General features: G+C 35.5%; 3 protein-coding genes and 1 non-coding gene across 4 annotated transcripts; all 4 read left to right on the top strand.

Annotated features, from left to right (window-relative positions):
• Positions 1–2415: 2415 nt before the first annotated feature.
• On the top strand, positions 2416–2489 carry TRNAV-CAC (transfer RNA valine (anticodon CAC)). Its single transcript has one exon. It is a non-coding gene; the product is annotated as a tRNA-Val (tRNA).
• A 1330-nt stretch (positions 2490–3819) lies between these two features.
• On the top strand, positions 3820–14829 carry LOC137739578 (protein TONSOKU). The gene is made up of 20 exons (XM_068479200.1): positions 3820–4116; positions 4597–5391; positions 6195–6371; positions 6634–6725; positions 7857–7955; positions 8112–8590; positions 8680–8723; positions 8813–9067; positions 9192–9333; positions 9926–10042; positions 10628–10728; positions 10861–10984; positions 11162–11274; positions 12411–12522; positions 12680–12784; positions 12879–12942; positions 13037–13157; positions 13278–13451; positions 13876–13993; positions 14086–14829. The coding sequence occupies exons 1-20, from the start codon at positions 3844–3846 to the stop codon at positions 14562–14564; spliced, it is 3984 nt and encodes a 1327-aa protein (XP_068335301.1). The 5' UTR covers positions 3820–3843; the 3' UTR covers positions 14565–14829.
• Positions 14830–18938: 4109 nt separating this feature from the next.
• Positions 18939–21271, top strand: LOC137739575 (putative glutamine amidotransferase GAT1_2.1). The gene is made up of 4 exons (XM_068479197.1): positions 18939–19137; positions 19379–20139; positions 20265–20477; positions 20770–21271. The coding sequence occupies exons 1-4, from the start codon at positions 19050–19052 to the stop codon at positions 21019–21021; spliced, it is 1314 nt and encodes a 437-aa protein (XP_068335298.1). The 5' UTR covers positions 18939–19049; the 3' UTR covers positions 21022–21271.
• Positions 21272–24344: 3073 nt separating this feature from the next.
• Positions 24345–26954, top strand: LOC137739577 (LEAF RUST 10 DISEASE-RESISTANCE LOCUS RECEPTOR-LIKE PROTEIN KINASE-like 2.4). The gene has a single exon (XM_068479199.1). It carries the CDS (start codon positions 24531–24533, stop codon positions 25326–25328), a length of 798 nt encoding a protein of 265 aa, XP_068335300.1. The 5' UTR covers positions 24345–24530; the 3' UTR covers positions 25329–26954.
• Positions 26955–27892: the final 938 nt, after the last annotated feature.

Genomic DNA, 27892 nt, shown 5'->3' with positions numbered 1-27892 from the left:
TGTGTTGCCTTCCGTCTCGTCCAAATTATCACCCTAACAAGATTAGACTGAGATTGTAACGGATGAAGAACATTATACTATTCAACTCTAAAAGATCTCTAGTACAACACCATAATATTTTTCCGGCTTCATTTTTGTTATTCTCTTTATACTCTACATAAAATCTCACTTCACTCCTTGATAAATGTATAAATGTTATACTTTTTCCGTCAATAATATTGCTTTATTGTCAAATTTTAATAAAATTTGATGGATTTGGATCCCATCCCTCTTTGTGAGTATCTCTAGAGATCTTCACATCGTATCTGTTCATCATACATCGTGCAGTTAGAAAGCATTTTGAATTTTATTATTTAAAATTAAACATAAACAATACCTAATAATTTATGGTCACACGTTATATGATGAATGTATGAAATGTGAGGATCCCTAAGACCTTCACAAAGACGATCTAGAGAGGATCCTCATCCCTTTTTTTTTTTTTTTTTTTTTTTTGTGTTTTTGTTTTCTAAGTTCTCGTCCACTCACACATACCCTTTTTGGAAAGAAATTGTCAATTCTCTGAAGAAAAAAAATGTAATTATGACCGTTGGAGTCTTTAATCTTTATCACTTGGTGTGAAATTAAAATAGCTTAGCTGAACTCTCCCTCCCTTACAATATCGATATATTGTAACAAATATGGATGATAAATTCATTGTCATTGTTCATGTGTAGCTACCATGGTACCGACTATCAGTCATTGTACTATGATGAGAAAAAAAAGGGTACTATCAATTAATGAAAATAACTGTTTGATGATAACTTGTGAAAATGTGTGGTTTATAACTTATAAGTTTTTAAATGTTTGCATCTATAGCAAATGCTGGATTTAGCTTATTGTATCTCAAGTTCAAATTCTCTTTTCTTCTAGTATAAATTAAGGTGCTAATCGTTTGTATTGAAAAAACGTTCGCATTCACCATTTTATTTATTTATTTATCATTTAACATTAGACATTTGTAATAATTATAACTTGGCATTATAATCAACCACAATCCCCAAATTCATGAACCTTGGATCTGAGCGTGCAAGAGCTTGCTGATATTTAAAACCTTTTTGGTATCTTGCTTAGTGTTGGGGTTTTTGGGTAAGATATTGCCATGACGGGTACTCAGTACTTAATGGAGTGCGAGCAATTTTATGGAAAAGGGATCCTCTTGGGATTCCTTCCTCCTAGTCCATCAAATCAAGGGATCCGGACTTTTGAAATTTGATTCAACAGCTACAAATAGGGGTCCACTTTAAAAGTTATAATAACTTTAGCCGTTGGATCAAAATTTCAAAGGTCGGGATCCCTTGATTTTGTGGATTAGGAGGAAGGAATCCGGAGAGGATCCCTTTCCCAATTCTATCAAATGATGTATTTCATTTTTATAGAAGCAATACTGGAGAATCAAATTCAAGACCCTTAAAAACAAAGGTAAATATTCTTAACGAACTTAGCGGCAATTTCTTTGCGGTCTTTCTGTCGGTGCACTATTATAATTATATAGGGCGCTTTCTGCCCTAATGATATGATGTTGGCCTCTACCAACTCATGAGGTTAGAATTGATGAGTTCAAGCTAGGACTTTGATCATAGTAAATTATTAATTAACGGGTTGTGTTTGTGTTGCATCATTTGTGTTTGTGTGTGTAAAATATAGTGAATTATATTCGATCCTTTTATTTAATCATTTCGAGCAATGTGTTTAATCAAACATGCTACAAAATTCTCATTCCTTTTGACTTGTGTTGCCTTCAGTCTCGTCCAAATTATCATCCTAAAAAGATTGGACTGGGATTGTAATGGATAAAGAACATTGTACTATCCAACTCTAGAAGCTCACTAGTACAACACCCTAATATTTTTTTCCGGCTTCATTTTTGTTATCCTCTTTATACTCTACACAAAATCTCACTTTACACCTTTATAAATGTATAAATGTTATAATTTTTTGTTCAATAATATTGCTTTATTACCAAATTTTAATAAATTTTGATGGAATTGAATTGTTGGAGTCTTTTAATAATATTGCTTTATTGGTTTATTAGGACCGTTTGAGTCCTTATCACTTGGTGTGAAATTAAAATGGGTTTTCAGCTTGTTCTTTCATATTTCTGAACATCATTTGGTTGACGAGTCAAATCTTTTCGTAAAATCATTTCCGATAATCAATAGATACATTTAAACTTGCCATCAACAAATATTAAACAAGGTTTTCTTTCCTGAGTAAAAAAATATATCATTAAATCATAATATTAAACGGCGAGCAATGCCTTTTAAATTGTAGCCTCGTAGGTTGTCGTTGGCTATTGCTCATGTTTTGTTTTCACAAGTCTACATGAATCACATTTAGTAAAAAACTGTTAAATGTGAAAACATGGACAAATCAGTCTGGGTGGTGTAGTCGGTTATCACGCTAGTCTCACACACTAGAGGTCCCCGGTTCGAACCCGGGCTCAGACATCCATTTTAGTTTTTACTTGTAATTTGTCTCTATTTGTCAAACAATAAATTTTGTAAGATTAAGTGTTAGATTAGTCACCGACAGGATTCGAACGTAGACAGTCATGCAAGAGCTTAATATATTTCCACCACTATAGTAAAAGTCACTTGCAATGCATATATAATTATATTTCATCAACTTTTGCTCCACATTTTTATATGTGACGATCTATAGTTTGTTTACTTATTATATTCACTATAAATAGCTCATTTATACTTCTTTCAAATTTATGTGCTTCCATGTCCACACATAAACGATGTTAAAAATAAATTTCACATTGATCGGAGGAAGAATTTTTTATGAACTTATAAGTAAGTTTACCTACTCTTCATATTGCTAACCGGTTTTATAGTGAAATCTCAACCTTTTCATAGTAGAAAACTATGCCTTACAAATTGGAGTTGTTTATTTTTATATGTGACGATCTATAGTTTGTTTACTTATTATCTTCATCTGGAGTTGTTTATTTTGCAATTTCTCCTAAAAGCATTTTTAAAGGAGATGTCAAAATTGCCACATAGACATACAATAGTAAAAAATACCAGCAAATTCTCTCCAATCGAGTCTTTAGTTTCTTACATGACGTTGAGTTAATTGAACGCAAAGTTTTATGCTGTCAAATTCATTTAATGATTTTGTAATATATATGATGCAATATATAATAAGTGGTTTTGTGTGTTCCAAGTATTTGATTGGTTGTCTCAATAATTGAACTTCACAAAGAGATAAAAAATAAATAAATATGGAATGACATTATTATTTAACTTATCGGATGGATCAAAAAATTTACAAAATGTCAAACTACCACATAGCCCTCAAATATCATTTGATGTTTTAAATTAACATTTGATTTGAAGATATTCCAATGGAGACTTTCTTTTGACCAAATTCAAGACACAGAGCGATGAGAACAAAAATATTGCAACCGAATATTAATGTGATGTCAGCACTAACATTATATTCACAATAATATATGTGGCGTTGATATTCATTTAAAACATCGATCGCAATATTAGTTCATTACCGTTCACGTCGGGAATTTTCGCCTCCCAATGGTCCATTTGTTCATTTTTGCAGTTTCCTTTTTGGGCCGTAGTCCTTCCTATCCATTGTACCAAAACAATAAAAATCTGGGCCGGCCCACATATATTTTGTTTTGGCGGGAGTTGTGCCCTCCATCTGAAATTTCCAATTCCAAAACCCGAAACGTCAGAATCTCACATATATATATATATATATATATATATTTATATATATACACTCACACATACATTCCGATCTCTCTGAATCCCTCCGACGAATTAGAGAAACGAAATGCCTCGGGAGGATGCGCAGCTGACGGCGGCGAAGAAGTCATACCGGAATGCGAAGGCGGTGGGGAACCACGAGGAGGAGGCCCGGTGGGCAAACGCAATCGGCGACATGTTGAAGAAGAGAGGGGAGTACGTGGCGGCCCTCCAGTGGCTCCGAATCGACTACGATGTCTCTGTCAAGTACTTGCCCCAAAAGCATTGCCTCCCCACCTGTCAGTCCCTCGGCGAGCTCTATCTTCGCCTCGAGTGCTTCAAAGAGGCTCTTATTTATCAGGTATTTTCTCGATTGGGTTCGATTCGTGTGAATTTCAATTCGATTGGAGTCCTTTTTCCCCTGGGAATTTATGTTTATTTTGGTATTAAGAATGTATTGGCAATGGGAAAGTTTTCTGGTTGGTCGCTGAGAAATTTGGGGAAGATTCGGGTGAATAAGTATCCCACTTCTTAATTTGATTAAAAAATGTTGAGCTGAGTGGAGAGGTTTTGTTAGTGAGAAAATATATGTGTTTGGTTAGTGAGAAAATGCATGAAGGTGAAGGGGATGATGACCCATTGATCTGGTTAGTACCTATAATTACTGAGTTCAAGTTTTTCGGTTTGTTGTTTGGGATTTTCATATGGTTCTGTCCTCTGTGTAGTCTTAAAAAGGGAATTAAATTCTTTAGCGTCTCTTATTTTGTTTATGATGGAATAGTTGTATGATTAGTTCTTTTGGAGAAGAAAAAATTTGAGGCTTCACCTCTTTTTGTTGCAGAAAAAACATTTACAGCTCGCTGAGGATGAAAATAATCTTGTTGAGCAGCAAAGGGCCAATACCCAACTAGGTCGTACCTACCATGAAATGTTTTTAAGGTCTATTGATGAACATTGCTCGATTCGGAATGCCAAAAAGTATTTCAAGTCCGCTATGAAGCTTGCACAGATGATCAAGGAGAACCCACCTTCTAATAATTCTTTTGTTGAGGAATATATTGATGCCCATAACAATATAGGAATGCTTGAATTTGATCTTGACAATTGGGAAGAGGCTCGGAAAGTCTTAACTAAAGGATTAGAGATTTGTGACGAAGAGGAGGTAATGGAAGATGATGCTGGGCGCAGCAGGCTCCATCACAACCTTGGAAATGTTTACATAAAGCTGAGGATGTGGGATAATGCTCGAGAACACATTGAGAAGGACATTATGATATGTAAAAGAATCGAGCATTGTCAAGGGGAGGCAAAGGGGTACATCAATCTTGGTGAATTGCATTACCTAATTCAGAAGTATGAGGAAGCTATCCATTGCTACCAAAAAGCACTTGAACTGGCAAAATCAATGGAAGATGAGGATGCTTTACTCAGGCAAATTGATCAAAATATTGAGACTGTAGAAGAAGCCAGGAAAGTAATGGATGGGCTGAAGAAAGAAGAGCAGAATCTCAAAAAGCTAATGAGAGACATGGCCAGTGCAAGAGGCACACCACGTGAGAGGAAGTGTCTGCTGCAGCAAATTGCTTCTCTTGATTGTCTAATTGAGAAATCAAGGATGATCTTGGCCTGGCCAAAGGTACATACTTGACTCAATATGTTTTCTCTCACTCTCTACTCTTTTGAACTGTATGTTGTCCATTTAGTATCTTGTTTCTATCTTAAATATATCTTTGTTGGTAGAAAAGAAATCCTTTTATATTTTAGTGCGACATATGAGGCTGCATGTTGCATTGTGAGATAGTTATGCTCCATCAAGCATATATATGTATATAGTTTCTTCTGCATTCCTAAATTCTGTCAGTAGACCAATCGGTTGGGATATGGTCTTTAAGGGTGTGTTTCACCAAATTTGTTTCCAACTCTGCTCTGTAGGATAAATTCTTTGATTATTCAGCTTCAATGAAATCGACCCTCAACCAAACGAATCTACCAGTGTTTGTTCCGATGAACAGTCACTCACTTTTGTCCAATTTGTTGGATAAATTTGCTTTTTTGGTTGGGCTTTTTTTGGCCATGTGGTTTGCACAATTAGTTGTATTTCTCAAACTGTAAAACCTCATTCACATGCTGCTTTATTCTTTGGTTGGAAAGATTTTGATGGTGATGAATCTTGTTGGTATTATATGCTGTTAGGGAGGTCTCTAGGATGATTATGTAGAAGGGTAATTTCTTGAACATCATTGTTTTTAATACAGCAATTGTCTTCTGTTACCAAAAGAAAAAATGCATTTTTAATCATCTCACTAACATCCCTTATTCTAGAAAGTTGAATGCAATAATGGATAAGTTAACTGAAAATTCATAGCCAGGAAGTAAAGATTATTCTTCCTCTGTGAACAAGAGCAATGCTTTTCATTAGTGTGAAATTTTATTTTTCAGCTCCTTGAATTTGCAAAAAAGAAGAAAGTTTTAGCAAGTGAGCTTTATGACCAAGAAAAGATCAGTGATTCACTTTTGGTTATTGGAGAATCATACCAGAACCTACGGGAGTTCAAGAAAGCCCTTAAATGGTGCATGAAGAGTTTGGAGAAATACAAGTCAATTGGCAATTTGGAGGTAAGTTGGTGTATGTTTTATAACATTATACATTATGATGAGTAGTTGTGTCCTTGGAAAAGAAGTAATTTGGATTTGAAACTTGCTTAAATTAATTCTTAGTAGACTTTGGCAAGCTTGGTGTAGGCTATGTCATGTAATTAGAGATCGTGATGGTCCTGCTAGGCAACGTTGGGATTTCATTAATGTATTTCGATCAAGTTGATGTTTGTACTGTACATCCACTGTTACTATATGCTTACTTAAAACTGGTAATGTTCAGGGGCAGGCGTTAGCCAAAGTTAATATAGGTGATGTTTTAGACAGTGTTGATAATTTGGAAGGAGCACTAGATGCATTTGAAGAGGGCTACAGGTATGGTTTCTCCAGTGGACATTTCTTTTTGAAATTGGAAGATAACAAAGAAGCTTTCTAATCACCATGCTCAGCACAAAACCCACCTTGTTGCATGCATAGGAAATTGTGAAATACAAACTTTTGATATCATGAACACCTGTGAGCAATTGGGTCACATTGCTTTTAATGTTCTGTTCATTTATTTTTGCAGTCTAATAATTTTCATTGACAACTTGCTATAAAAAAGAATTCCAAAATGCATTTTCACATGACAAAGAAGTTGTAGGTGTTGTCGTAGGGCGTGGAGAGTATGCTTATATTCAACATATCAAAAATAAATTCCAGAAAATGAGAGGAATATTATCTTTTCATAGCTCAGTGAGAGAGTACATAGGTGTTTAAATAGAAAGCAATGCACCAGTTTTCCTAGTATTATAATGTACATGATTAGTAGTTTTCCAAACCAGAACCAGCTTGTTTTCAGACTTAACAGAGTTAATGCTAGAGGGATTGAGTTAAAAACTGCGTTTCCAGCCCCTTTAATTTTCGCATTAAGTAATTCTCATTAAGAACCTTAAAGATAGTACTTGATCAGAATGCACATTTTATTTCAATTCAAGTTTCCCTTGTTCACTTTTATAAACTGCTGCTTTTAGTTTTAACATTGTCATCGCAATTCACATGGTGTGTGATATCTTGATATGATTTTCAGATATTATTTTATTCATTTTAAAAGTTTAGCAGTCCTAAGTAATACCGTGTGTCCTAATGGTTGGGAGTTCACTACTGAGAGAAAAAAACAAAAAAACGTCCAAACCAAAAATGAATTGAAATTTATTTATGATAGGGGATTTATATTAGAAATTTATATGAAAGAGAGTTCATTCTGACTCTTGAGTACCCCCAAGGTGTTTGTGAAAGAGTCATGTAGCCAACCTCAGTATTTGGGTTGTGTTGAGTTTGTTTTCCATAAATGAGCTGTTGGTACTTACTCTAGCTCTTAAGGTAGAGTACCATTCAATTGTAAATTTGGCTATAACTATATAACTTTCTTTTATGACCTCCGAAGGAAACTTACTTCTTTTCTGACCTAAAATGAAATTTACTTGCTTTCAAGGGTTGTGTTGAATTCATACTACTGTTCTGCAGGCTTGCTGTTGAGGCTAACCTTCCTTCGGTGCAGCTAATGGCACTAGAAAATATGCACTATAGTCACATGATAAGATTTGACAATGTGGAAGAAGCCAGGTAATTCATGCGATCCCCTTATCCAAATAGGGTGAAGTCGAGTTCTTCAGATGGAAAATAATTACCGAGTGGTTTGTGTATTAGAATTTTTTGTTGCATCATATTTTGGATGGAGTTTTCTATAAGTTGTTTTTAAAGGCAGATGGTTTTTTGTAGGAGATTGCAGTTTCGTATTAAAGAATTGAAGAAATCAGAACATAAAGATCTTGAAACAGAGAATGTGGCAGAGGATCGCTGCTCTGAATCTGATACAGAAGGGAGTGGTCATCTGTCAGATGGTGTGTATAATGCATGCTGTTCTTCAGAGATTAGAAAATCTAGTTCCAGCAGATCACAGTCTTTAGCCAGTATGGAAGAGTTAAACGATGATGAACCTTTAATTTCTCTCAAATGTTCCACCAAAGATTCACTCAAGGTGAAATCCCCTCCTTCAGGAAAACAAAATAGCACCATCCAGACGAATATTTCATCAAAAAATTTGTCGAAGACAGACACCAATGAGCAGACAGTCATTGGGCGTAAACGTGTTCGTTTAGTCCTTTCTGATGATGAAGATGAAATGCAAGATGAGGTACCCTGCTCAAAAAGCTGGTCTAAGAAACAACCATTAGAATTTGTTGCTACATCTGATGAATGTAAGTTTTAATCAATGACTAATTTGATCTTCAATTATAACCACAGTGAAAAGCCATAACATTCAATTATATTTCTTATCTGGTTGCAGTGAAGAGTAAAAGTAACACAGCCAGTCCTGCTCGTATATTTCAGGTAGGGCTAGTATCAGATTAATCATGGAGATTATTGTCGCCCTAGTGTTGTAGATGTATTTTAAATGCTTACTTCTTTGGGGTTTGTAGGATGTCTCAGCCTATACCACAAATGGTGCCATGAGGTTTTGCGATCCTGTTGATATTGAACAAAGCTCTAGTTCATGCAAATCCAGGAATCTTAGTTTGGCCACTCAAAAAAGCAAAGGTTTTAATGCTTTAAGATCCGATGGAAGTCCTATTGTTGCTAATGGCTCTAAAGGTGACACCAGTGTCTCTAAAAATGTAGTGTATGACAATGATGCTGCCCATCTTATGTTTCTTACATCTGACGATGAACACAATGTGAGTGCTACTCAACTCACTTGGATGCAGATGGTTCTATTTGGTTCTATGTCTCTGATTCCTCGTTGCCACTGTTTTTTAGTTGTATTATTTACTAAATTGTGGTCTTCTTTGTTAATTGCAGCAATGCATTACATTCAAGATTGACAGAGACCTAATACATTTGGATTATGGCTCATTTTCTGATAAGTTAAGCATTGAGTCTATCAAGACTGAATTGGCATGCTTATACTACTTACGGCTTCCTATTGAAAGAAGATCAGAGGGTAGGCATCAGTCGAGTTTAGCATGTTTCTAGTTGCTAGTATTTATATCACTAAAATGTTGGCGATGATTCACTGAATTGCAGCGGATATGTTAATTCATACAGAGATTTTTATTTTATTTGTATTCATTTTTAAGGAAAGAAAGAATTTGAATGGTTTTTTAAAACATTTCACTATTCTCCAAGATGAAAACTAGGCAGTTGTGCATGATATAAACACTAGGGTGTTTGAAATAACTTTGCTGTATTGTTATATGTATTTGTGGCACATACAGAGGTGTTGGTGAAATAATCATACTAAGTTGGTGATTTCACAATTAAAAGAGTAGGCCACTTTGTCTCAGTGATGCCACTACAAATTCTGGCCAAGTCGCTTAGACATGGTTAAGCTTGCCTGCATATGGAACTTTTTATGTGCTCTTTAGTTCATTCCATGTGTCTAAATTGAATGCTTAAATTTTTCTAGGTTTTATCCTTAAGAGTTTGGCACTATTATGTTTTATTGCTCTCTCTCTCTCTCTCTCTCTCTCTCATGTTAAATGATCTGTTTTCTTCAAAACGTCTTGTGATCATACTAATACTCAGATTTTCAGGGCTGCTTCCAAAAATAAAGAATATAAAATGGGGTGAGAGAGTTATAGAATCCCTGGAAGCATTTGAAATGCTTAAGCAGCATATGGGGAAAGCCTTGGTTGAAGCTTTTATTGATGGTATGTGCTCCAACAGTTCGAAGCTCACTTCAGATGTTCTGATCTTCATTTAGTGACATGTCTATTTGAACTCTTCTTTTATTTTAGATATGTACTGTGTTCTATTCTGTTTTGTTGGAAATGCGACTCATTCAAAATAAATGACGTCATTTAAGATTTAACTGATTGAAGGCACTATTCAATTGGATACAACATGGTTATGTTATAATTGTAATCCTATTAAAAAATGTACTATTTTGTAATTGCAATCAACAAACTAGTCCTTTGGAGTTATTTTTACAATGCATCTGATTTGTTTTTATTTTCCTGGGATTTTCTTGTGGTTCTGTGGGTTTATTACTTTCTTGTGGATTGTGCAAACCAGATAATACTTTTCAGAGTCCATGATGTCATGATTCCAAATTCCAACTTGGATGTTTATGGTTTTCTGTTTGCAGTGATATGTACATATGATTTTAGATTTTTTGTATATTTGTTTATAGTTTCTGCTAGGGATAACATAAGATTCTAAAAGGAAATATATTATTTTCCAACTTCTTTCTTGTATATTAATATGCAATCCAACTTCACCTGTTACCAACACAGGATGGGTTCAAAAGAGGTTGATCAAACTATACACTGATTGCTGCTATAAGTCATCTGCGACACCCAATATGAAGCTGCTTAAGAAACTCTATGAGCAGGAGGTAAGGCTGGAGGAAAATTGAGTGAGGGCATCCTTGTTCTGTATTCGACAATCTATTGTGAGATGATAAACTCATATTTTTGTTTGGACCTTTACTCTATTTGCTGATTGTGGTATTTTTTTCGTCTGTCAGGTCTCAGATGATGATGTTAGTGTGTCTGATTGTGGACTGCAAGACTTTTCATTAGCCCCATTGTTGGATGCCCTGCATATAGATAAAACATTTGGAATGCTAGACCTTTCTCACAATGCGTTAGGTAACACTATAGCATCTGATTTCTAGGCTACGGTTATTTAGATTCGAAAATGTTGCTTCTGGACTAGAAATTATGGAGTAGCTTTTCTGTAAACATTCTTCACCTAGACTCAGGCCTAAAAAATTATCCCAGGAATTGTGGGCTGTATTAACCGTTTATTGGCTCATTGTTTTCCAGGAATTGATACAATGAAGAAGCTGCAGCAAGTAATCACATCATCAAGCCAAAAGTATGCTGGGTTGATGTTGGATCTCCACTCTAACCGATTTAGTATAACTTCTTTGGCTCAGGTATTTAACCAGCGTTGCAACAATTTTTATGTTAAAGCTTAGGCTGACTTCTTTGATTGATTCACCTACATGTTTTTCCCAAGTATTGAGTTTATGCAAGAAAAAGTGTAAGCAAGAGTGAACTTTGACTCTCTCCCGCCTTTTGTTTGTTGCCAGATGGCTATATTGTGGATAAGAAATCCATCATCTGAGATCAAATCTAATGTACTAGATCATACCTCTCAAATAGGACTAATTTACAAAAATCAAAACTTTAACCCAAACTCATTCTACAGCTGCTAACACATCCATCATCTTAGAAGAACGAGAATAATCCCTGAACTCATTCAAAACTCATGCCCAAAAAGCTGCCCAGTATCTAACTCTATCCCAGTAAGTTTTTAGAATAATGGTATCAAGCAGGAGATCTGAAGTTTACATCCTTGTAATTATCACCTCCTAAGCTCCTAATGCAGGCTATTACAATTGGAGTTGCTATTGCATAGTCTAAGGGCTTAAGTTCGGAAAAAATGGCAAACCAATAATTTCCTTGTAACCAGTTAAAGACTGAAACTTCATCTATCGTTTTGTTTGTTGCCAGATGGCTATATTGTGCATAAGAAATCCACCATCTAAGATCAAACCTAATGTACCAGATCAGACCTCTCAAAATGGGCTAATTTACAAAAATCAAAGTTTTAACCCAAACTCATTCTACAGCCGCTAGCAAATCCATCATCGTAGAAGAACGGGAATAATCCCTGAACTCATTCAAAACTGATGCCCAAAATGCACCCCAGTATCTAACTCTGTCCCAGTAAGTTTTTAGAATAATGGTATCAAAGCAAGAGATCTGGAGTTTGCATCCTTGTAATTTTCACCTCCTAAGCTCCTAATGCAGGCTATTATAATGTGAGTTGTTATTGCATAGTCTAATGGCTTAAGTTTGTAAAAAATGGTAAATGAATAATTTTCCCTAACCAGTTAAAGACTGAAACTTCATTATATGCAATGACTATTGGATCATGGATTTTTGTAGCTTTATTATATGCAATGACTATTTCAGTAGGAACTATATAATTTAATTTTCTGTTATCAGGACAATGGTAAGGCCTTTTTGTACTCACCCCAACCATTTTCTGTGTTTCAATCTTCAGATTTGTGAATGCCCTTTGCTATTTGCTCGACTGGAAGTGCTCAATATCTCTGAAAATCCTCTCACTGATAGATGTGCATCTTGCCTCTCCATTATCTTGGAAAATTGCAAGGGTAAAGTGCTTTCCGTGAAGCTCAAGCATTTAAACTTTTTCTGTTCCTTATTGATTTGTAGTAGCGTATATGCTTCTTGGTAAATCTAGTTCTTTTAATGGATTTTGTTCAAAGTAACACTAAATCATCCCTGCTTATATGGGACTTTGCTTTGTAGCTCTTTGCAGCTTGAGCATAGAGTGCTGTTCTGTCACTTCTACAACAATTGAAAAGGTTGCCGATGCATTGAATGCTGATTCTGTGCTTGAGCAACTTTGTATAGGTATGCTTGACATATGGTAATTGCAATACACATTAGTGGCTGGACTATTTTTCTTATCACTTAATAGGTTGTCTCAATTCCTCTCCTTCCACAGGATATAACTCAATTCGCAAAAATACCATCATGAATTTACTTTCCAAGCTTGGCACTTTGAAAAGGTTTAGATCTAAACAAAATCAATCTTTCTTTCAGTATGCATAGGTAACTCTATCCACCAATTAGTGCGAATATACAAATTTCTTTCTTATGCAGATTTTCAAAATTAAGTCTGAATGGACTGAAGCTAAAACAGTCTGTAGTTGATGGCCTTTGCAAGCTTGCTAAAACCTTGTCCTTGTCAGGATTAAGTCTTCGGGAGACTGGAATTGGTATTGTGAGTGCACTGTCATTTTGCATTAACTTCTCACTTTTGTTTGATTTACATCATTAGGCATATTCTCCGACTCCCTTCTGGCTTTCTTCCAATTTTGTTTATTTTGTTTTTCTTTTGAAGGATGGGGCGTTACTATTAACTGAGTCATTGTTCAGCCAAACTTCAGAGTTTGTGAAACTTGACTTTTCAAAATGTAAAGTGACGTCGAATTATGTTCACAAACTAAGCACTGATTCTTCGATGATCTGTGGCATTGTTGAGCTGAACCTTTCGGAAAATCCTATCATGGAGGAGGTTTGTTCTTTTGACTCGGGGTTTGCTAAATGTCAAACTTGTTATGTTTGTCTTGTTTCTGCTCTCTGTTGCAACTAGAACCCGCTTTTTATTGGTGGCAGAAGCAGCAAGTAATACTATGTCTGAAAACTGGAAATTGTATTATAAGTTACAAATATGAACTTGCTTGTCAGCTTCACTACCATAAAAGTTGAGTCCAAAAGACGGTTGTATTTGAGTTGTCTCAGTCAAAAGCTGATCTAGATCATTCTTATATAGAATTACATGCAGATATAGCCCTGATAAGCCTGAAGAATGTTGTCATTAGTCTCTTTGCTAATCTAAGAATGAGCTTCTGCTATGAGAGAATTTCTTGGATCTTACCAATACAAAAAGGGTAGTCCATGCGTTTCTAATTAATTCCATTTCATAACTATGAACACAGGGTAGCAATGCGTTATCATCAATGCTTTTGGATTCTCAATGTTCTCTGAAAGTGTTGTCCCTTCAAAAGTGCAAGCTTGGGACTGCTGGAATTCTTCGAATAATCCAAGCACTATCGGGTTCACACCACTAAGCTCACCCCTCTGTCCTAACTCCCAAACATTAGTCCCTAGAAGTGAACTAATAATTTGTTGTTTGATGTGTCAAGCAGATAATGGTTGTCTTGAAGAGCTAAACCTTGCTGACAACGCCAATGTGGAAAAACAGTACTCTGAATCTACTCCAACCTCATCTGCACCAAAGGAAGCTAATCCTGCTCAACCGGATTCCTGCCATGCGAACACTGATTTAGATATGCTTGAAGTTGCTGATAGTGAAGATGATCAAGAAAAAGTTGAAACTGCTGCACATGAATTTGATGACAGCTGCACAAGCCCGTGGCAAAGTACTTCCTCGTCTCCTAGGAGCCAGTTTATTCAAGAGCTGTCTACTGCCGTTAGTATGGCAAAAAATTTGCAGCTACTGGACCTTAGCAGTAATGGCTTCTCCAGAGAGAATGCAGAGACATTGTATTCTTCATGGTCAAGCTCGAGAGTCGTTTCAGCTCGGAGGCATATCAAGGACCAGACCATCCATTTATTTGTGAAGGGAATCAAGTGTTGTGTGAAACCCTGCTGCAGAAAGGATTAGTTTTCTTGCTTCTTGCTGCAACAACATCCTCATTGAGTACCAGTACCAACTTCACCTTTAAGATCACGGTGTCACTTCATACTTCCAAATTTATCGCACATTAAAACTGGAAAATGTATAGATACATGACTGCGTAATCATGCGGACCATAACCTGACGCCAGGGGCATGATGCTCCGCTCGATTTCTATTTGCAATGAACAAAAGTTTGATACAGTTTCGATGTTTTCTTTTATATTGCTGCCAATGATATTTTGTTTTGACTTTGCCCTTGCTCGAGGAATACTTTTGATTTCTGTTTGGGCTAGTTTGGTATTATTGTGCTTTTAAAAAAATTGTTTATGTTGTTGTACCGTGAGAATAAATAGTTCTAAAATAAATTTGTTAAGTGTTTGGTAAATATTTTTTTTGTTAAAGTTTTTAACCCAAAAAAAATAATGTCTAATTGTTTGGTAAACTTTTATATAAATTGTTAAAGAACTGGTAATATGATATAATAATTGTTAAAAAGAATAATGTAAAGATAATAATTGAAATTTTGTAAAATATATAAAGTATACTTTTTATTTGAAAATTTTATTAAATGAGCACTGATTATCATACTTTGAAAAAGAAAAAAACCACTTTTCTTAAAAGCATGGTAAGCATTGCTTTTATTTTTCTACTATTATTAACCGCAGTTGAAAAAAACACTTTGTTTTTGTTTTACCAAAACGTGTGTGTGTGTGTGTGTGTGTGTATGTTTGTATCTGAAGGCAGTCATGTAGAACATGTTTTAGTATGTATAGTTTGACCGACTTTTCAGTTGAGGACATGTAAAGACAATGTGCTTCACTTAAGTTGCCATATACAACTAAGCAAGCCATCAATCAAGTTTGGCAGCTATTTTTCATGCACTTAGGTGATCTTGGGACTATTCGAAAATCGGAAGAAGCGCTTGTTATGACATTTGAGAATCACCAAACAGTCTGAACAGGTGGTGGAAGAAAGAAGACTATCATGGCTGTGCAACAGAAGTTTTGCACCAAGAAGAAAGATCTAATTTAGACGAAGATGAATACAAATAAGGCTACCATGCCTTTGTTGTTCTTTGGACTTTGATTCCAACAAAGAAGAAAGACTTTCTTGCTCCATTTCCCAAGTGACCAACTCCCCATTTTCTTTTTGTCTTTTTTTTTCTTTTTTAAGTGTAAACAAACACTTATTTATAAAATGTACAAATTTACTTAAATCTGTCCAATCCATCTAGATCCCGTTTAGGCGCATAGGCGCTAGGTCCCAACCCGCCGTCCTAATTAACACCTAGCATATCTTAATTAGGACCATCCGATGTTGGAATCTTAAATCCGCCACTTCACACAACAAGCCAGTTGCTACCGCAAGTTAAAGTTATGCCAACATGAAACCCACCATATTTAGACAAGAACCTGTATACAAAATAGTGGATTTGATTATGAGGAAAGAATCAACGCTAATGATTTATTTTCTCTCTTTTGCTCTCACATTTCTCCCCACTTTCTCTGTTTTCATATTATAGTTTATTTTTTTCTTTTAAAATTCACACACACACACACACACATAATGTGTTGTCTTCGTTCAATATTAATTAAGGATACGTATTTTAATATACAGAAAATTCATGATCTCCATATTACCAGAAATAGAATAGTCTAGCAAAGTGGATAAGTTCACCACCAAATAAGTAGATCCCTGGCTGTTACCTCCAAATCAGAAATATGAATATGTCTCCATGCATGCTAATCCAGTTGTCGAATTCTCCAATTCCGAAGTAGTAGTTAAAATATTCCCCAGTCAGCTTCTGATCAGCTTTGACCCGTCTTAGTTGAAAGTTTGAAACCCATCGACTTAACGTCAGTATATCCATGCAAAACTTGAAAGCCAAATGTCCGTCATTCCCAGCTGCATTAATTCATCAACAGTACCTCTTACTCTTCACACTTCCACGACTTGCATGCATTTCCATGTCTTCAAGTCCCAACCTTTCCCACATATCAACGATCTGGCAGAACCGAATAAAAACCTAAAATTCAACGCATGCAACATATCTCACTATATATATATGTATGTATGTATGTATATTTATATGTATTTGTGTGTGTGTGTTTCACCATGCATGAATTTTGTTTTTTGAGCACTCAGCTAATTACTCTTACATAAAGTTAAAGCATGCCTTGCATTCATCCAAACTCCAAAACGAAAACTGTTTTAAATTTGTTGCTCGATTTTCCACTCACTCAACTATACAATGTACGTGTGTAACGGTAATATGGAAGTATTCGAATTGAGTTTGCCTACTTAATTAAATATACTGACCATTAAATTGTACTTCTTATGAAATATCCGTTCATTGCATTCGAATATTTTCTTGGAAACGCTTCAAGTGATGGCAGCCATCAGATATACATGAAAAAGGATAAAATACTTGTAATTAAATTACTAAGTTAGTTCTGATTTTATACTTTATTGAACTTATTGTTAAACTAATTTTCTAATTTATAATATAATGACATTTTACAGTTTTTTGTTATTTAAACAAGGCCGCTTTTCTTTTCTTTTCTTTTTTTTTTTTTTTTGGTTGGTTACAAATGAAGGCCTACACCCACAAAACACAAAAACAACTAAACAAATCTGGGTCTATCAACCACCAACACCAGCCTAAAAAATATGACAGCCATACTCTAAAGAAGGACTGATTCCTGCTAATCTATCCGCAACATAATTTTCTTTTCTCCTTTTCGAATTCGGCCGTCGGAAAGCAGGAATCCTAGTGATGTAATTCCTGGATCTGTGGCTAAGCGTTTTAGGTCAGAGGTTCGATTTGAAGATGATTTTGTAGAGGAAATTCCAAGTTTGAATCTTACCCCTCCTCTGAGTTTCAAGAAGAAATTATTAGGGACTACTACCTTTAAGGAATCAAGCTTTTTAAAGGTATGATTCAGAGAGTGGAGCCAGAAATCTAACTAAGAGAGGGCACCTTAAAAATTTAAGCTCCTTTTTTTCGTTTTTTTTTTTTTTTTACAAGGCAAGCTCATGTTTACAAATTCTGACAATATTTGTTACAAAATATCTAATTTTGTTAATCTATTATTTAGTTTTTCTTTTATTGTTGTATTAACAATATCATACTCATTCGTAGTTAACAAAATATATGTTACTCAACCAGATGTAAACATAAGAGTGAGTTACGAACGAAGAAGAAAGGAGGGGCACTCAATTAGAACTAAAGAGAAATTATTCTCTATTTAATATGATTAATACAATAATTCTACAACCAAAAGCTGAGTGAGAGGGGGGTCGTGGCCCCAAGGCATTACCTCCCTCCTCCCCTGGAGAGAATATGCTAGAGTTTGTGTGGAAATTGATGCCATTCATTGAAATTGAAGGGGGTCATGGTAAAGATAGAATCAATTAAAACATGACAACAGTAAGGTGATAGATTGTATAATTTTTTTTTGTTGTTGTCCGGAGATGATTTTGTTTTCTAATTTACTACTTAAATATGGTATTTAACTATTTAAAAGACACCATTTACAATTGAATGAGTGAATACAATGTTGTTTGGAGGAGAATAGCGTTGGGGAATGATTGACTTATTCCCGGATATGCTTCACATCTTATTTTACATAATCATTCTATATTTAATCAAATTTCGTATAGGCTTCTCTTTTTCTTTAATTTTATTTTTATCGAATACAAACAAGATTCTACACTAGAGGAAAGTTTGTACGGATAAAGTCTTCAACCACCAGGGCAATCCCTTGCATGAAAATTATTTATTAAGATTATGTTAAAAGCACGGTATAATAATTTGATAAGGATCGTTAAAACCATGTTCTCTCCATATAATTATTTGATAAGAATTGCAATATTATACTGGAACTACTATTTGCACTTTAAAAATTTAATTGTGCACTCCTCATAAAGAGTATTTTTTTTTCTTTTAAAATATAGAAAGGTTGAAGTACACAATTATATTTTTTGAGTGCCTATAATAATTATCTATTATATAATAAATTATTTTTGATCTTCTATAATTAATTATCAAATTTAAGGGATAATGTAATTATGTATTTTCCTTTTTTGGGTTTTTATGAAACATGTTTTGGTTATGAATTGTTAATTATGATGATAGGTATATCAAAATACAATTATGTAGTAGGTAAATCGAATGTGTATAAATATTGCAATAAGAAATAATAATTTTTATATAATTGATTAATTTTGTTCAACAAACCGGCGGAACTGGGGAGATGTATGCGGCGCCAAGACTACGCACACCCCTCCTTCTTCCAATCTTCTTTAAATAGCGCTCTTTTCTGGCTTTCTTATCCTATCCTCCCCTAATTTTAGTAAATCAAGCTCTCTACTTCTTTCTACTTATTCGTCCTCTTCTCCTCCAACCCTGAAAATAATTAAATTAATCAAGACACCCAAACAACAATAACTTTGATCGTGCACCACCGCCATGGATTCTGATCTCTCTGTCATCCTCCCTCGCGTCCTCATCGTCTCTCGACGTACCCTTCGCAAGAACAAGTTCGTAGATTTTGTGGGTATGTTCTCAATCCCCATAACAACAACAAATCTTTTTTCTTTTCTTTTTTTCTTGATAATTTTAACGTTTTTATTACAAACGATATTTCTATTCTAATCTAGATTAGGGAAGCAAAAAGGTTTGAGCCCCGTTGGATACGAAAACCTATTCAACAGGATAATACACCACTTACTTTAATGTTTTGTTGTAATCGTAATGCACGGTTTACTAATTAATCTTTTGCGCGCATGTGGTTTTAGGTGAATACCATCTTGATCTTATAGTAGGTTATGGAGCAGTACCAGTAATCGTGCCCCGAGTAAATGGGGTGCACATGTTATTGGACAGCTTCGAGCCCATCCATGGAGTTCTCCTCTGCGAAGGAGAAGACATCGACCCGTCTCTCTACGAAACTGAGGTCGACGTCTCAGGCCTTTCATCTGAAGAGTTGGAGGAAATTAGGAGGCTCCATGCAAGCGACACAGCCATCGACAAAGAAAAAGACTCGATCGAATTGAGGCTGGCGAAGCTCTGCCTGGAACGGAACATACCCTACTTGGGAATATGCAGAGGTTCACAGGTCTTGAATGTCGCATGTGGAGGAACCCTTTACCAAGACATCGAGAGAGAGCTCTCGAAAAAGCACTTGGAATTTGATGATCGAAAAAATGGTGTTTGTGTGCAACATATAAATTATGAAGACTATGATGGGCATAGGCATGTGGTGAAGGTGGTGGAGGAGACTCCTTTGCACCATTGGTTTAAGGAGTCTTTGGAATCAGGGGAACAGAAGATGGAGATTAGGGTTAATAGCTATCACCATCAAGGCGTTAAGAAATTAGCACAGAGATTTGTGCCAATGGCATTTGCACCAGATGGTTTGATTGAAGGGTTTTATGATCCAGATGCATATAATCCTGAGGAAGGTAAATTTATCATGGGATTACAATTTCATCCAGAGAGAATGAGGAGACCAGATTCTGATGAGTTTGATTACCCTGGTTGCCCATCTGCTTATCAGGTCTCTTTGCTACTTCAATTTTTTCATTTTTTTTTAATTTGTGTATAGAATATGACATATGAGATATATTGATCATTAATTGTGGGTTAATAGGGAATTAAAGAAATTTTTATGGGATTTTGTAGGAATTTGTGAAGGCAGCAATTGCTTACAAGAACAAGCTCAACAGTTCAGCTTCAGTGCCACAATCTTTGAAGCTGGATGGGGAAATGGAGAAAAGGAGAAAGAAAATTGTTAGAAGTTTCTCAATTGCAAGAAACATATACACAGGAGGCCTAGGAAGTGGTATGCATCAAATCAAAGAATCTGAACTTGAAGCTGGAGCAGAATTCCTTGAGGTATAGATTATCAAGTTTGTGAGTTACATTTTTTTGTCAATTTTTTTTACCAGTTGCTAAAGGAATACTTTGTTACTTATCCTTGAATTTTTTAAATACCAATGATGGAGATTAAGTAGATATGCTTTTTAGTGTTTTGATTTCCACTCTTGATGTCAAATTCAAAGGTGGGCAACCAAGATTCTTTAATCACTGGGTCATCTAGATCGGACGGACTCGTGTCTGATATTTTCATTTGGGTAACTTTATATTGATGCAAATATGTGTTTTTTTATTTTTGTCTCATCTGCAGTCCAACACAGCACTGAGCATACAGCAGGAGAACAGACTGAAGCAAATGGGGGCAACAGTGAGAAATGCAGGCTCCTACAAACAGAGATTGAAGTTGAATGAGGAGAGAGAAAGACTGGCAAGGGATGTGATGGGGAAAATGTCAGTGGAGCAGTTGTCTGATCTGCTGGCCTTCTACCATATGATGGGCAAAATCTGTTCAGAAGTGGTGGAAAGAAAGCTGAATGGGATTGTCAATGATATTGGTTATTAGTTAGAATTAATCAAATCATATGTTTTGTTTGTAAAGGACTCACATATCACATCACATGAATCTTTGGGTGGTGGGTTCATGTCTTAGTCTCCTTTTTACCTGTTTCTCTTGTTTTCTGTTGTTTACACATGAAAATATGTCAATATCAACCCTTTGAGAAATGTTTTCTCAATTGAATGTGAAATAAAAATATGTAACTTCTGTGCATACAAGTGCAAGTCTGCAAACCCCAGTATATTGAGCACCTCTGTCTAAATTTTGATGTGAAAAGGACTAGTTTGCCCTAACATAAAAAGATTATAATTTTCTAATTTATTTTAAAACAATGGTTTCCAGACATCAGTTAAAAGTAACTGTAAGTTGTTTTTAAAAGCTACTTTTAGAATCAATGAAGTTGAGCCTTTAGTGAATATTTTCAATGCATTAGTTTTAAAAAAAATGGTCGCTACTACCTACCACTAACCTTACACCACCATCATTGGCACTATCACTTTTGCCACAATCGTCACCACCGCTTTAGCCATAACCGCAACAATAACAACAACATCCACCACTGCCATTCCCACCACCATCGTTCCCGCAGCCGCCGCCATAAACGCTACAACTACAACCACAATCTCTATTGTCACCACCCTTACCACCATTGTCACTTCTGCACCCCAACCACCACATCCCACTATTGATACCCACCGTTGCCACTTTCATAACAACCGCCACCATCACGTCCTTCGAGTCTACCACCTACAACTGCAACCACCAACCTTATACCACTAGCAACATCAGCACCACCAACACTGCCACCGCCATTGCCAACACCTTTACCACAACCACCACTATCAATCCAACCAATGTCGCAACCATAGTTATTGTTGGCACCACCTCATATCATACCTATTTTTGTCATTATATACAATTATATTCCTTATTTTAAAATTTACCAAATATTTTTACATTGATTTTATACTCTTTAAAAATATAATTTATCAAAAGCTCAAATGTTTTAACCTTCAATTGATTATTCTTAAATCACAGGAATCCCAAACTGCCCCTTAGTCAAGGGCCTTCTTCATCGCGAGTGAGGTCGCCACTGCTAATTACTCAGTCATGCGTCAACTAAATCTGGAGAATCCGAGCCATTCCAAGCCGCTCCGCTCCATTTTTTAGCCGTATTGGAGCCACTCCAAGTTGCTTGTCACAGGAGTTCGGCACCAGTTTGCCGAACTAGTGCTTCTCAGGTATTGGTATTTGGTGATGTGTACTGGAGAAACTTTTTTTTTTTTTTTTTTTTTGAACAAACTATATTATCTACACTAAGAAGCAGGGGTGAGCTTAACTTGACAATGTGTTAGCAATAATGTGATTCAAACTCGCCTTTGGCGAGAATCAAAACTAAAACCTCTCACTTACAATTAAAGAGAAATACTACTAGATCGTAGTATTAAGTGACAACTTCATTTTTAATAAACCTAAAAGTTTGTTGTTTGTTTGCCGAAAGAAGGCCCAAGGGTTTGTCTTTTGTATCAAATGTAGCATCAAAGCCCAAAATTTACACTCAGAAAATTCAGAGGAGCGGACCACAATTTTGAAGGAGGTAATGTGAAAACAAAACCCTAGCAACTGAGCAAGAACCACTTCCAAGTGATAAAGATTTGTCAACACGCGACGAACCCCAAAATGTCACGTTCTCACTTTCCTTTCTATACCATTCGTCTTAAAAGATAAGTAGCAATTTTCTTATTTTCTCTTTCAATTGCATCCGCTGTATAGTGTCCAAGCCCGAAACGAGTCTTTGTGAATGCTTTTAATTTCACAAGTTAAGTTGGTTGGAAAATCGTAATACAAAATATTTTAGAATTATGTAGCTAGAGTTTTTACTTTTTAGTTTTCGTTTCATACATGTTTATACTTTTTAGTTAAATATACGTGCTCCTGACAATGATGGATCTATGTGAATTTGGGTTGTGTTTGCTAGGATTTGTAGATCTGCTCCATATGAGTTATTTTCTTCAAATTTTAGCTTTTATTTCACGTTATGCTTAATGATATTTGTAGTGAGTGTGATCAAAAGAAAGTGACGGGAAATAATAATATTTCTACACTTTGGTGTGAGTTAATTTTTACCAATATTTCTAAAATAAAAAATAACAAATAAAAAGAAGGACAACATACCTCTTAAATACCACCTAAATATCTTCTAATTAAGAGCCAACTACCCTTGCAAGGCCGTACGTGATCAGATTGGTGGGAGTTGGATGAACCGACGCGATGTAATTTGTGAGGCCATTAAAATCTGTGTCTTTTTGCTTGTTGGGAAACGCTTGTACTTAATTATTTTGGCTTGACTTGTAGCAGATAACCCAAACGATAAAATCACACGCAGAGGTGAAGAATATTTGCCTTGCATTAAATGACACATTTTATCAAGTCAACAAAACCACACAAGTCATTCTACACAACGATTCAATAGTTGATTATCTTGGTTTGACTATTCAATACCAAATTATCGTTGTTTCATTTTACTCTACGTATAAGTCAGAAATATTATATTGGACTCTCCTAAATGGTGAATACAATACTAAATATAGTTAGCCTGAGGAAAAAGAAATCTAATAGCTATACGATTCCAACCACAAACACCCTTTGAACCAAGACACTCGTCACATTTGTCCCATAAGTGAGAAGCTTATGGGACAAATTACAATACTAAATATAGTTTGATTATGGGACAAATTACAATACTAAATACGAATCGAAGCTTGAGGAAAAAGGAATGCTGATGAGAACAAAGAAGGCGAAATGGGATGAGTAAGAAGGCCAGGAATTCATATTTGGGGGAAGAAAGTGTTTGATAGAAATGAAATGAACAGAGTTTGGGAGTTGTGGTTGGAGGTGGGGCGACACTTACAAGGAAGGAACTAGAGATGAGCTAGTGACGTTATGGGAAAAGCTTATTCAAAGATGGGGATTATGGGACAAATTATGAGTACTTCATGAGGTTCTGTTGCCTAATTCTTTTTTAAATACTTTATATACAATCAAGAGTTCTAGAGTTCGGCTAATTAAGATGCACAATAGGCTAACTATATTTAGTATCGTATTCACTATTCAGAAGAGTCGAACATAGTACTTCTAATTTACACGTAAAGTAAAATGAAACAACGATAATTTGGTATTAAATAGTCAAACCAAGATAATCAACTATTGAATCGTTGAGTAGAATGGCTCGTGTCCCATAAGCTTCGATTCCTGAATGGTGAATACCCATAATTAATAACACCCTTTGAACTCTAGAACTCTCTATTGTATATAAAGTATTTAAAAAAGAATAAGTCAACAAAACCTCATGAAGTACTCATAATTTGTCCCATGATCCCCATCTTTGAATAAGCTTTTCCCATAACGTCACTAGCTCATCTCTAGTTCCTTCCTTGTAAGTGTCGCCCCACCTCCAACCACAACTCCCAAACTCTATTCATTTCATTCCTATCAAACACTCTCTTCCCCCAAATATGAATTCCTGGCCTTCTTACTCATCCCATTTCGCCTTCTTTGTTCTCATCAGCATTCCTTTTTCCTCAAGCTTCGATTCGTACACAACTTGTAGCAAAACGTTTAACTGTGGAGGCATCACAAAAGTGGGATTTCCCTTTTGGGGAGATGGAAGGCCGGACAATTGTGGCTATCCGGAACTGAAGCTCGCATGCTCGAATGATGTTACCACCATTGAGATTATGAGGGTCAAATACAGATTGTTGCAGATTAACCAAGATGAGCAGACACTCAAAGTTGTGAGAGATGACTACTATGACAAAATTTGTTCACCGAAGTTTGGGGACACCAAACTCGATTCCACTCTTTTCGACTATGTTTCCGGTTCTTCGGACGTCACGTTACTCTATGATTGTGCTTCTAGCTCGCCAGCTGGACGTTTCAAGTGCCCCGACAACGAAACCTACGCGAATGTGGCTGCAGTACCTGCAGCTGTCCCGGGCACTCCGATTTGTAAGGAAAAAGTGGTTGTTCGGATTAGTGATCCTATAGGTTTCGGAATATTCAGTATACTGAACGTGACGGCACTTGAAGCTGCAGTGAAAGAAGGATTTGAGGTGAAGTATAAGGTGGATAGTGGAAAATGTGACGAGTGTGTTGGTTCAAAGGGTGTTTGTGGTTATGATTGGAATTTGAATGAGACTGTTTGTCACTGCCCAAATCAAACTTCCGAGCCCCCGACTTGTTCCGCCGCCACAACAGCGGCCATAAACAATCCAGCAGCAGTGCCACTGCCACCTGCTAAAGGTATGAACTAAGAACCCAATAGCTCTGCTTGATTTTGCATCTTAAGCTGAATTTCTTTCTAGTAACTTGAATCCTTAACTCGCCCTACAATTACTTAGAGGGAAAGGAAATATCAGTAGGCTAAACAATTTTGGCAACTGAGTTCCTTACATCAAACTTTTTTGGACTTTCAATACTTGCATTGATCGTAGTTACTGGAACTATTACGATTCATGACTTCCACATACGTACAGAATACGTGTAGTGATCTCCACATTACAGTCCGTATTTCAATATCTAAAGAAAATCAAGAATTAGATTGATTAGAATAAGGTAGTGGATCCTATTCAATTCCCGACTTCTTCTATTCGAAGTAGGTAAACATTCATTAGTACCATACAACTATGTGTGCCAAACCGGCTACACTACTTTGTTTTGTCCCATGGAATTATGTGACCTCATTAGACCCATGCCAAATTGAGGGGATGGGAGAGCATATATGGTTAGAAATTGCTTGAATAAACTAACCGATGTTGGAGAATTAGAGAGTGGCCAGGAAGAGTGTTGAAAGTACTAATTATACCAAGCGGGGACTGTATAAATTGTTTACAATATTTCAGTCACTGTCAATTTTAAGAATATTTTAGCCACTTTTTGGACTCCATACTTATGTAGACAAAATTACTTAAATCAGGGAGAGTGATTAGCAATGTCATCGTGGTAATAAAATGTTTGGAAACAAATGAAATTGTTGTCAACTGTCCAAATTTAGCATATTAAACCATCTAAAGAAATAATAATAAATAAATAAAATCAAAATTATGTAAGGCTCTTTTCACAACCAGTTTATCAAGGGAAAAAAAAATATACTCGCAAGTGATTTTTATGCAACACCTTTTTTTTAACCATAATTACAATTTATGCAGGTATTACTTAAGTATCGATCAACTTGCTTATTTTTTATTGATGACACATCACATAATTTACGGGTAATACTAGGAAGACCGAACTTTTAAATCAAATTGTGTAAACCAAATGATGTGGTTGTTACTTGTTGATGATTGAATTCTTAATTAAGTGTTGACTAGCATGCTTATTTTTTATTGGTGACACATCATTTCGTTTACAAATTTGATTTAAAAATTTGATCTTCCTAACATTATCACACAATTTACAAATGTGGTTTAAATTGATAGTCTACTTTAGCTAGGCAGATAATTAATATTAACCTTCCATCACAATTAGGGGTCATGTAGTTTAGTGGTCAAATTTGTGCTGATATTTGTCAAAGTTTGAGGGCTTGTCCCTTTCAAAGTATAATGAAGTTGTTTGAAGTTGGAAAGATGAACCGGCTGTGTCTTAATCCTTACTTAATTGGTTTGTCAATAGATTATTATAGCAACAAGATAGGGATTGGGACATTTTTAAGAGTTTTAGAGTCTGATCGATAACCACTTTTTTTTTTTGGTTTTTAGTTTTTATTTTTTATTTTTTTTGTACTCAAGGTGCGTGAGGACAGCGTATGAGGTCCATCTCTCCCTGTTTGAAATTGATATACATTTTTGGACAATCTTTTTAGGAAAAACTCAAAATTAGTGAAACTTAAATTCATCCGTACTGGTTCGATTATCGTCAAAGGCGAATTTAAACCACATTATTATAACTAGTTGAGTGTGAGGCTTAGCCTACTTTCCCGTCCTTTTAGTGTAGATAATATTGTTTAATTAAAGGAAAAAAAAACCCACTTTTTTCATCATCAATTGCTTAGTTTAATAGTTTATGTGAATTTTCTGTATGATGTATTCTTCTCCATAAAAAATTATAAATAGGATTACAATTGTGTGTACTACAAGAAAGGTAATCAAACCTAATTACACATAGCCAAATATACAAATCAAGATTTCAAAATCCCCTCCTGCAAAAACTGACCCAAGCCTACAGAAACAAAGCGCGTAACTTTGCACATACAAAGCTTTCCAAACGAATCTCTAATATGCTATTTCTCCACTCATTATATAGTATTCCTGAAAAAATGAAATTTTATTTCTCCAACAACGAAGTCTTCTCCGACTATAGTCTACCAGTAAATTAATGACCCTTCAAATGCTCTATTATTGTGTGATTATGCACTCTAGTAACTACCATCAATATCCAACCATCATCAGTTGCTAGCTTCTTACCCTTTAATTGGAAAGAGCGTCCACACTCTTTCGTTCCAGAATTCTACACCAGTAAATCAATGACCCTCCAAATGCTTCACAGTTATGTGATTATGCAATCAAACATAAATACTCAATCATCATGAGTTATAGCTTCTTACCATTTGATTGGAAAGGGTATCGATCCACACTTTTTCGTTTCAGAATTCCTTTCGTCTTCATCCTTTGTAAGTCTTTTTTTGTTAATTCGGTGCACATATTGTCCATTCCTTTTACAAATCCATGTAAATCTAAGGCTCTTGTTACCTTTTTGTGCCCAACCTTTTATCGTTATATATATTTCAAGATCCTTATTGGTAACTATGCAAACGAACAATTATAATTAAACTTTTGATTAAAAGTAAATTGAGAAATAAGACAGTGGATTGGAAATAACA

The sequence above is a fragment of the Pyrus communis genome, chromosome 7 (assembly GCF_963583255.1).
Source record: "Pyrus communis chromosome 7, drPyrComm1.1, whole genome shotgun sequence".
NCBI lineage: Eukaryota > Viridiplantae > Streptophyta > Magnoliopsida > Rosales > Rosaceae > Pyrus > Pyrus communis.
The sequence above is the reverse complement of the archived record's forward strand: the minus strand, read 5'-3'. Positions and strand labels throughout refer to the sequence as shown.